The 12334-nt window shown below is 35.3% G+C and overlaps 1 protein-coding gene and 1 long non-coding RNA gene across 4 annotated transcripts in view; one reads left to right on the top strand and one right to left on the bottom strand.

Moving 5' to 3' along the window:
• The window catches only part of LOC146721384 (uncharacterized), a 214413-nt gene that overhangs the window by 134716 nt on the left and 67363 nt on the right, over positions 1 to 12334 (bottom strand). The gene's annotated exons all lie outside the window — the stretch shown is intronic.
• The window catches only part of LOC114940071 (nephrin), a 210374-nt gene that overhangs the window by 136406 nt on the left and 61634 nt on the right, over positions 1 to 12334 (top strand). For both annotated transcript variants that reach the window (XM_029314553.2, XM_085486892.1), the window contains exon 8: positions 1240 to 1366. In XM_029314553.2, coding sequence (XP_029170386.2) covers positions 1240 to 1366 — 127 coding nt within the window. The remainder of the gene's footprint in view (positions 1 to 1239; positions 1367 to 12334) is intronic.

Genomic DNA, 12334 nt, shown 5'->3' with positions numbered 1-12334 from the left:
CTACGATGAGAGTGAAAATTTCATCGAAGGAGCGAAACCGATGGAATGTCATTAATACGATGACGTGGTCGATTTTTCTCTTCGGGAAAAAAATCGTATATTCGCGCGATCCTTCTCGGCTGAAAGAGCGAGAGCAGAATTTGCGCGAAATAAGAAAGAATTACGAAAGCTCCCTCGTGGCGACGACAATTGTCATGGAAATTAAACGGGACGGGATGAATCTCCAAAACGGTTGCGTTTAGTCGCCCGAAATTCGGTACATTTCCGTAATTTGCATTACATCAATTTGTCGCAACGAAAAATCGTTTCCGCTGACGCAAATTGCGAATATTTCCCGTTTTTTTTCGGACAGGATCCTAATTGCCGAGAGGATTCGACACATCAATTTCGAGAATCCTCAAAGGCCGAATTCCTAAAGGAGATATCGCGTACCCATATATAAAACGATAAAAGGATCATCGTCATAAAATCCAAGAGTGAATCCGAGAACGGTAAAAAAAAAAAAAAAAAAAAAAAGACATTGCGGATATATAACGTACGCGACGACCCGAATATAAGTTCTGTAAGTGAAAGAGGTCCAAAAATGCTAATAATAAAGCGGCGTTATCTCCCGTAATTTTTCGACGGTCTGGGCTTTCGCGAGAGGAAATACGGTCGCACATTTCTGGTAACGAAAACGCACATATTTATTTTACCATTTCACGCGTTCATTGTTCGCGCTTGAAAAATGTACGGGTCTCGCTGTTGCGATAAAACGTACGCTTTTGCCGGGCTGTTCGGCGTCGCGTTTAAAGTCTCGTAAACAGCGCGAGCTGCTAGTTATGCGAGACGATAAAACAAAAATGTAGCGCGACCGCAATTTTCCATCGTGGGGGCGGGAGGGAAAAAAAAATTGAAAAATGACACAGAAATGTTATGAAATCGTTTATCTTCCGTTTCTTGCGCGTTGCGATTTATCCTGATTATAATTTTCGTAATGGGATAATACCGGGGAAAACGACGACAATTTTTAAAATATCCGTAAAATGAATGATAAAATGAGATCGCAGTTGATATGTATATTTAATTCAGACATTATTGTATCTATGTGGATTATATTCGATCTAAATAATATATTATCAACGAAAAGAATATATCGAGGAGAATTTTGGCTATATAGAAGCGAGTTTCGTGCGGATCTCTGCAAATCACTATCCCGATTGAACAGCCGAGACGAATGATTGCTATTCGCAATTCCAGGATGGTGTGAGTCTGTTGCAATTCACGCCGACGGTGGAGGACGAGGGAAAGTTCCTGGTGTGTCGTGCCGAGAATCCGAAGCTACCGGAAGCCGGTATCGAGGACCGATGGAAGCTGCAAGTGCACTGTAAGTACCATGCAGTCAGATGATAATCGATAATGGCGATGACTCGCATATTTTCGAAACGTATAGCTGCGTCACGATACGAAACAAGCTCAGTGAGCAGCATTATCTCACACAGTTATTTATAATTCAAAATTATTACGAGAAATCGAGTTTATTTCGGGAGCGATGAAAATAAATCAATTAGGCGCGTTATTCGCAGCAGAATAAATTCATAAAGATTCCCCTTTATTCCTGTATTTTATTAGTATATCGATTTTGGTCTCGCTTAATTTCCCCGTGCTCTCGTAAATTAAAAATTTTAATCTCTCTGGTGTTCATCATTAGAAGGAAAACTTACGAGTTTCAAACACTTTGTGATCGGGAATTATGTACGAGTAAGCGCTTTTTGGGACGCGACACAAATATTTGGCGTAAGCACGTGGTTTTTTTCGCCCCGAGATATCGACCATCGTAACGACTCTTTTGCCGATCACCACGCGGAGGAGGAATGAATCCGATTATTCCGATAAATTCCGAAAAGCCGGCGCACGGGGCGAGATCACCCCCAGGACAAAGGCTGCAGGCAGGCGATCGGAATTTCATTCGAACGCGTTCGAATAACGGGTGCCCCATGCGATCGTCCTTAGACAAGAAACGATCCTCGTAAGTCTTTCGGTCGTCCTTAAAGGAAAATGGCGCTCTTAGAGCAGCGGCGTGGTATCTACCTCTTTCCTTTTCCCTTTTTTTTTTTTTTTTTTTTTTACCGATAAAGTTAAATATTCCAAACTCAGAAGGAATCGGATGATGCGATAAATAATATTACACATTGTATTTAAATGATACAATTTTCACATAAATTCTATGATATTTATATATTTCTTATTTAAGAGGACTTGTTTGCTATGAACATGTGCGTATGTAACAATGGACGCATATATATATATATTTGAGAATATTAAAATTTAATAAATATTATTTGAAAGACTCTTTTAAGCAGGAAATGATCAGTTTGGAAATTTATTGTTTATTATTTAACCGTCGATTGCAATAAAACAAATTGATTTTTGCTTTTTTAGCTTTAGTATACATTCTGCACATATTGATTTATCGTGTATTATAAAATGGCTGTAAAGAAATACGCGTTCCAAAATTAGCTAAATTAACTCCCTTTGGTAAAACAGCGCAATTTGGGATATCGAAATCACGCTAATAATCGAACGAAAAATAAAGTCCATGTAATTAGCCAATAAAGCTGGCGGTTCGGATACGATAACAGGTTCATTATCCATTAAAAAGTAAGCAGCGCTATCAGATAACGTTGAACGGCGGGGGGCTAGGTTGTAAACGTTATTAAACTTTGATAAAGCGATACTATACAGACAACATGGTGTAACGAATGTTGGTGTAATAATATGGTATAATAAGCTATAAATAATTATTTGATTATTTATATGTTTGAAACTTAGGGAAACCCAAATGTAAAAATGTAGATGCGAAATAACTGGAAGTGAAACAAATTATCTCGCACTAATTTCACTAATAATTCTTTTTCAATATATTTTTGATCGATATTTTTTATTTTTGAGAAATTAACGTTCTCTCAACAAATTTTAAACAATTGATATAGCGAAGTGTGATAATATCTGAAACCAGTTGTAATTATTCTAGCGATATCTTCTCTTTAGCTCCCAAAACTTTATAATACTTTGAAGTGAGTATAAGTTCTATTTCTATATAATACAAAAGAGATAAGATGCAATTTAATTCGACCAAAAACTGGCTATTCATTTATTGAAAATAAGTACACACTACGTTTCGACCCACATTGTGGTCCTTTTCAAGTGCTAGAATACAAAAATACCTAATTTGGCAAGCGAAATTAGGTATTTTTGTATTCTAGCACTTGAAAAGGACCACAATGTGGGTCGAAACGTAGTGTGTACTTATTTTCAATAAATGAATAGCCAGTTTTTGGTCGAATTAAATTGCATCATATTATTTGTGAAAATTTTATCACTGGCGATCAACAATTAATTGTGAGCAAAAGAGATAGTTATTTATATGTATAGACAAGGCATTCACTGTCACGATATTAATTGGAGCAACACAAATTAAGCTTGAGTTTTGCACAGTTTAATCGCTTGCTTTGATCAGGCGGTGCAAAAGTAAATAGCCAGAATAATCATACGCAGTTAATACTTTTTAAATGAAAACGCCAGTCTACATCGTTAATAAAACCAATAATGAGTTCCGGAAATCGAGAAAAGGGCAAATTTCATTTTGCGGAGCAATCAATCTTTGAGAAGTAATCCATATGACCCAATGTCTAATTTTAAAATTGAAAATTATTTCTCATTTGACACATGTAAAATCAAACGGGAAAATCAAATTCCACTCTTTATATTTTATTTTTAAGCGTCGAAAAATTTCGAAATAATGAATCGATACTTTCAATTATTATACCCCTAACAGCACACATATTCCAAAGACGTTCAGAGAACATCCTGAGGATGTTCGAACGTCCTCTGGATATTCTCTGAATATCTTTCGGATATGTTGTGGGAGCTTTTCATTCGCAGACATAACGAGATTCTGCGAAACATTGATCTTGCTCGTGGTTTCTCCTTGATATTAATCGTGCAATTTTAATCGAAATCGTGTTAAGCAGCCATCCGAGAATACGATGAGCAATATCGGCAATTACATTTTGCGAAAATTAGCGTGTATTAGCGCGAAACGTCGTTTCTGCTCCAGTGATCGCGCAGAGAACACTGTCGGCGGGCCCTGCTCAAGGGCCCGTGCGACGCTTTGAGTCGCGGCGTAACAATTTGGATTGCCGGCCTGAAGTGTCCTTGAGCGAACGTAAAGGGATGTTAATTCGATTTCGATAGCTGGCGCGATGCATGGATGCACCAGCGGGGGCGAGATTGCGCACGCAAACATGCACACGCAGAAAGCAGCTAGTGCTAGCTTGTTTAAGCGAGCGGCCTCGAAAGTAAAAGGGTCGAATGGTAAAGCCCTTGCGCGCATATTAAGCCTTTGCATAGTGTGCTAAAGCTCCCATGGCGAGACTTTTGCATCTTACACGGTGTCGCAATTATTTTCGCATTATAAAAGAGTCACTTTGTTCTATCTCGCGAACGTAGATGCGTTATAATTGCAATCAGAACCAGTGAAGATTGATTTTCAAATCAACGTTCGAGGGTAAATTAAATTACTTTAATAATTTTAAAAAAATAATGCAAATCTCGCTTTATTTATTTATATTAAAATTGTTTTTTGCTCCTTTGTATTTTCAGTGGAAAAAAATCTGTTCTCTAATATATATCACGATATATCGATATACACTTTAGATACGAATTCCCAACACGCGACAATATACGAGAATAACGAAAATCTAACCCATCTTCGGGGTCGCGTTATTCCCGGTGGTTCAATATCCACCCCACTTTGGCCGCTTCTCTTCCACCGCGAAATTACTGTGGCCGTCCGATCTGTTGTGCTTTGCAACGTTCGGATGCATAACGCGCGCGAATCGGGAGAACGTCTGCTCGCCCTCGCTGCCGAGATACGAGAGCTATCGTTATCCGTTTATTTACGGCTGCCCGTCCGATCAGGCCCGCTCGGCTGCGTCCGGTATTATCCTCGCGTCCGGCGTTATATGCGGGCATCTGGCATTAGCCCGATGGTTAATCGCCACCGGCGTAGCCGCGAGGAATTCGCGACGGGATCTAGATAGTCCAGCTTACGCCGAGTCCTAATACTACTAATACTCTATATATGTAGGTATAAGAATATCCCTCGAATCATAATTAAGCGATTTCGATGTCAGTCGATGCAATCCTTATAATCACTCTTTGACGAGAGAAAAAATGGGAGAATTCGTGACTTTGTCTTACGATTGCTAGAAAGGTGATTTCAACCATTTTTATACATATATTCATTTTTTTATGCACATATACAAATTTATAAACACGTATCAAATGTTTCTTTTTTAATTGTCTTTTATTAAAATATATATTTTTCGAGAAGAAATGTTTCGTGTCTTTTATATGCAAGTTATACGCTTAGTTTTCGATGCAATCTTTATAATCACTCTTTGAAAGGCCAAAAAAGAGTGTGAGAATTCGTGAATTTGTCTTACGATTGCTAGAAACGTGATTTAAACAATGTTTATACATATATTAATTTTTTATGCATATATAAAAATTTATAAACACAAATGTTTCTGTTTTTATGGTCTTTCATTAAAATATATATTTTTCGAGCAGAAATGTTTCGAGTCTTCTATATGCAATTTATATGCTTATGGTATAGTTTTCAAAGTAGATGTGTGTTTATCGAAATTGCATATGTTTCGTACACGAATTCGGAATAGCCTTATTCACGGCAGTGTTTCTGTGCAAGGAGTATTATCGATGCACGTGACGCATGCAACTGTCCGACGCAACCGCGTTATTCCCCTTTTGTTTATCTCAGAGACTGACATTTGCCGGCGAACTACGCGTGACAGCTGACATCGGAGAAATCAGCTCTCGTTGCACGCCGCGTTGGTTTGTAACATTTACATTTCCTCTGCATGTATGATATCTACAGTAGAGTAAGAATTTTGGCGGTTTCTCGTAAATAGATCAATTGGAAAAATAAAAGATTTCAAAAGTTTTAGAATTATCACATGAAAGAATTTGATAAAAAAATATAACTGCAATATTTTTCTTTTAGACATTTACATATATTTACTTATTTATTTATATACACATCTCTTTTGTTATCTCTCTCGTAAATAAAGTAAATTATTTCGAATGGAAAAATAGGATGCCATAATATTTCTCTTTTAACTTCGTTGAAATTTGTATATATAATATTTCTTCTGTGCATATGTTTTTATTATTTATATATCCAAGATATAATTGTATTAATTTTGTTTGAAAGAAATTACTGACGTACACAATTAAATAATAACTGCAATCAGCAGTCCGACAGCAAATTTCCGACAATGGAATAAACTTTTAACTGCCAGTTCACCTACATACGGCATACAACTTTCGTCAGGAAATAATGCGGCGCCGTCCGGATTTTTCTGTTTCTCCCGTCCGTAAAATGAGTTTATCTTGGGGCGGGTCGAGACGAACGCGAAATAAAAATTTGTTCTCGTTAGCCGGCTTCTCCTCGCGCTTTCGTTATGACTTGGCGTCGGCGACGCATAAAATGTCGCGGCTAAATGAAATTTGATTCGACCTCTCGGCCCACTCGTTTATCAAATTTTGCTGTGCTTCGTAATTTTAACGCCCGACAAGTGGTTTCGAGAGGTATACGTAACGTATAAATAATACCTCTAGAGTCCCGTTATTTCAGAACTTCACATTTTGTATAAAAATTTAATTATTTTAAAACACATAGTGTGCGCGCTTTTTTATATTAAAATAAATGTTTGAACACTGATGTCAAAATTTAATATTAGATATTGCTTTTTTAGATATATAGGGAAAAATCAAATAAAATTACATTTTTATTTACAACACCGTATTTAAATACAGTCACTTGGAAGATGTGAGATTTGCATGATCTAGGACGGATATTATAATGGCGAATGCAATAGCAAAGATCTTGATAACAACTTTGGATAGATTCCAAATAGCATAGGTCGTATTTCCTCGTGCCAAACAACGCGCAGTAACGAATAGCAATTATGGGGTTGAGCTTGTGTACAATAAACATATCATATGACATGTAATAGATATCCGCGAAAAACGCGATCATGTGCATTGCATCAAATATTGATGTCAATGATAGCTGCCACGAATATAAAATGATGATATATAATAGTGCAGATATTATATATATATATATTGAGATAATTACAACAAAATAGATTAATTAAATAACCCATAGTTAATAAAACAGATATTTTTCAGCGCCTCGCCACAAAACGCGAAGCACGTTTGTGTAAAAAAAAAATAAATAAAAATAAAATCGAACCAAAAATGAAGATTCAAACGTGTAGAGAGAATGTTCGAAAAATTTGAGACAATATAATTTTTTGAGTGAAGCGTATAATTCACTGGTAGATGACCAATATTGGTTGACATTCCCGGAAAAAAAACGAAAAAAATAAAATAAAATAAAATAAAAATATTCGTTATATTTGTGCAAACCGCAACGTTTAATTTGTAGGATCAAAAAGTACGCGTAACAAGCTGCAATTACAATAAAAGTGCAGTTTGCGTCATAGAAACTTAATAATTTAAAATGTTTTTTTGTAAAAAGCAGTGGCCAACCAAATGCCTATCATTCTTGATCAACGCTATAAAATTACGACAAGATAAAATCAATTATCTTGTCACAAAGGGTATGGCAAAATTTTCACAAATGCATTTCACCCAGGGTCGTCGATATTCTATTAACGAACGATCGATAAACCGGTCGATTCTCCAAAATGGCTTCCGAACTCAAATTATTCATGTAATCTAAGTGACAATTGTATCGTCAGTTATTTCAATTCATCGATATTTTCAATCCAGTTGGGACATTTTCACATATTTTCATGCTTTTGCAGATATTGATATCGTTTTATATTGGGTCTTTGTTGTAATATAAAAAAATTTATTTGAATAAAGATAAATAAAAATTTCAGAGAGAATTTTATAATTGAACAATAACTTGATTTTTTGAATATGAATTCTTTGAGATTTTCAAAAAATCAGTTAACAAATATCTAAAATTGACGTACACAAAAATTCGTTCTTAATCTTCGATAAACAAGTAACATTTAGAAAGTATTTTTATTTATCAAACTTTATACTTATATTAAAAAACTAAAAAAATAGCAAAGATCGAATCTATATCGATGCGTGTGGCGTCGATTTGAATTTTTTAAGTAATCGAATCGCACCATCGTTATCTGATGTATGTAAGTGTTTATGTTTGAAAATGTGACGTGTAAAGAATTTTGATGGTATCGATACGCATTTTTCAAGCGCAGCGTGACTAATGGTATCGATACCCGGCGTTTTTGAACATTGCCAGTCGTATCCCACGTAACCGCAGGCGAACTCGGATCGTTCATCGGGAAAATGGGCGGCCATTATAGTAATAAAGCATCCCATAACTGCGCAGTCTATCCTGCCTAATGGTACAACGACGAATCTATCAACGTCAGACTCTCGAGTCGGCGGCAGTGGTAACGGCGTGTACTTCGTCAGACACAGTCCCGCGCTCGCTCATTCGAGTTTGCGTTGTAACGCGCATAATAGAGTACTCGGAACTCCAAATTGATCGGAAGATAGGCTTTTGTCATCCTCGATTTATCTAGAACATATCTGCAAGATGTCCCAGAACTGGGTCGGAAGTAACATGCGTCATATCATTCGAAATGCTTGAAATTAATTCTATACACTTTTTTTTTTTTTTTTTTTTTTTTTTTTAATAAGTCGTAAAAAGATTTTAGAAATTATATTTAGAGATTCTCTAGAAAGTTGTGACGGAACACGGGTGAGATTTAATTTCAGCGGAGGAAAAGAGTGAGAAATTGATTATTGGCATTCTAATAACTCCGATTGAACGGTTAAATATCTCACGGATAAGACTTTGCGAGGGATCATTGGGGTAAAACAAAAGAAGGGCTAGAAGGGATAGACGGCATTGCCCACCTGTGGCTGACCATGGATCGTCCGTTGTACGAGCACGAGTTCAACGTTGGATTTTTTGTGTGTCCCCGCATCTATCTAATCGAAGACTTTAACCAATTCGTGTCGCGTAAAAAATTCAAACACCCTCGAAATCTATCTGTCTGTTGTTGCTCATCGCAAAAACGAGCATCCAATTCATTTGTATTAATTTGCATATAATGAGAGAAATTTTACAACTTGACGTTTCTTTATTCTATATTAAAAAATTGCATTAATACTCGAAATTATTTAATCACGTTATTTATAGATACGAATGTATTCAAAAAGGCCAACTTATCGAGCAATATTTAAGATGTATCTAATTAAATTTTATTTCATAAACAATATATTAAAATTACAAAAACCTTCCATATAAACGTTTCAACCGCACGCGGTCTTCTTCAGTATAACAGTGTTACGTAATTTATAATTCTTACAAAAAAAACATCATATTCTTAAAATTTATATATGATGTTTTTTTGTAAGAATTATAAATTACGTAACACTGTTACACATATTCTTAAAATTTATATATGATGTTTTTTTGTAAGAATTATAAATTACGTAACACTGTTATACTGAAGAAGACCGCGTGCGGTTGAAACGTTTATATGAAAGGTTTTTGTAATTTTAATATATTGTTTATGAAATAAAATTTAATTAAATACATCTTAAATATTGCTCGATAAGTTGGCCCTTTTTGAATACATTTGTTGTTTTATACAATACACGAGCTAATAGAAATTTTAATTGATATTTATAGATACGTGTATATCTTTCTACTCTTAAATAAGAATCAAAGATTTCTTTCTAATCACGATGCAAATTTGACGACCGAAAGGGTTAAAACAATTTCACCGTGCGGGACCTATTGTCGAAAGCTTGATGGGGGCGAGTTTATGACTAAGTGGAGGGAAATAGGATGCGGGACACGACGGAGAAAACGGAAGGAAGTGGGTCGACGGCATCGTCCGTGTCACGTGGTTAACGATCTGTTCGGTCACACGACGACGCTTCTCGTCGTCCGGGACGGAATGCGGAGAGAGCATAGCGCGTGTTCATTCACCGGAAAGCTATTTCCCACCCGCCCATTACCGGACGGTCCGTGCTTCCGGTACATCCACGCGACCACACGAACGTGTATCCGTAATCGCGACCGCGCACGCGTGCTTTCAACGTAGGTGAACACGTTACTTAAAACGAACCTGCACGACTTACTCACCGTCGTCCGAGAATCAATTATGCGAAATAACAGGGAAGGAGATATACGAGATTCGATTGCGGGAATGATGAGAGAAATAGAGTGACTTCTTATATATTTATACATTTCAGGGCATTGTCGGGGAATTTTATAAATCTGGAATTGTCAGGGAAAAGTTAGAAAATGTTAATATTTATCTGGATTTTTTCATTTTATTCTCTATATTTGTCTCCATAATTAAAAATTTTTTATTAAATATATATAAACTTTTCCTCAACTCCCAGCACACTTTTCTGTGTTGAAAATGGATATATTTTCATCATTGTGTTATTTTATTTCAATATGTTTAACAGAGATAAAACTAAAATATTGATATATAAGTAAAAAAGGTGATTATTTAAATAGTGTATAATAACATGTTTGTTTCGATTATCGTACATAATGCAGATTGTATAATTGATTTAAATTTTTGTTTTTTTAACTTCCGAACCTTTTCATTGTTGACAAAAATATTTCAAGGATTTCATTATTTAACATTTATGATTTATATCATATAGATATATGCAAAATATATATTTGAAAAAAATAATACTAAAAAGTCGGGGAAAAAATAAATTTCTTGTCTTGGAAAATCTGAAAAACTCAGGGAATTTTTTTCATTGAGTCTGCTTTGTGTTTGCTTTGTATTAATTATTAAGAATTAAAAGAAAAATGATTTGTATATTAATAAATGTTTTCAGAAATGAATACCGGAGAGAAAAGTAAAAAAGTGTAACGTTATTCTTTACCTTGTTCAATCATTCGTTATTGCAAGTTTCTATTATTTTTTGCCGTCTTTAATTTCTACGATCCACGAAAGAAGAGCAAAAGCAAACCCGCTCCAATGTACTCCGTCTATATCGTGACTTTCCAGTCTTCGGCGTGAAATATCGCGGTAAACCCGCGATAAAATTTCCGAGGAGATAAAGTCCGCCACGTGAATTAATCGAAAAGAAAAATAAAAAATGCCCACCGCATATTTATATCCGCCAAGTCTCGTCGGCAAGATAAAAATGCGCACGGTCGCGGAGCTGTCAGTGGAAAATCGATTAGGCGAAATGAATCTTGCAAAGAGTATAAAAAACAGTTTTTCCGGCCGGCAAAAATGATTTCTCGACCAATCCCTTCCCCCTCTTTTTCCAGTAGTGGCCCTCCACAAATCACAGTTCGCGATAAATGTTCGCGGCCGGACCCGTACGATTATTTATCACCGTGGAAACGCAGAGCGTGTTTTCCGACGAGCTCTTATATGTGCTCTTGCATTACTTACGAACGGAATAGCTTGCGAAACCCTCGACTTAATAAACGTATACTCTGCTAATAATAATTATGCGCGTATACGCGAGTAATCAATCAATCTGTTGGGACGGGGCTTAAACAACTTGTCAAAAGAAAAGATAAGCGTGTAATTTGCAACCTAACTCATCTCGCCGCTATGTAGTTAGGTGTAAACACACCACATTTAGTACATTATAGTTCACGTCGTTTTGATGCTACGCTAATGAGAATAAATTTGCGATGCCTTGTTGGGGAATCTGAACAGAAATCCATACAGATTACATCGCGAAAAGCAGACAAATATAGTAACATCGAAGAGAAAATCGATTTTATATTATAGGTATATTTTTAATTTAAGACTCTCGTGCGAAATTTTATAGTGAGATTTATTAATTTGAATGCCAAGATTCAGTACAATTATTTTTCTTCTTATTTTTATATCCAAAGAGAATATAAAAATTTTGTAAATGTATATTTTATATCATTGGTAAATGAAAATATATAAATAGATAACTAAAAATAATTTTATTACATTTTTATGTAATTAAAAGATAACTACACATAGAATATATTCATATAGTTTAATTAAAAATTTTTTGTATTGGAATTTAAATAAAAATGTGCTAGATGGGAATATATTCTGATGAAATGTATATAAGAATATATTAACAAATTTTTATAAAAAACGTATTAACATTTTTATCGAAATAACCTTTCTGAAAAAATTTAAATCAGAGCATGATTAAAGGCTTAGTTAATTATCGGCAAATATAACTTTAATAAGTGACAGTATAATATCGGTTA

This window comes from Nylanderia fulva, unplaced genomic scaffold (genome assembly GCF_048542155.1).
Source record: "Nylanderia fulva isolate GAGA-0341 unplaced genomic scaffold, ASM4854215v1 Scaffold49, whole genome shotgun sequence".
NCBI classification, from domain to species: Eukaryota; Metazoa; Arthropoda; class Insecta; order Hymenoptera; family Formicidae; genus Nylanderia; species Nylanderia fulva.
This window is presented reverse-complemented; position numbering and strand designations above follow the sequence as displayed.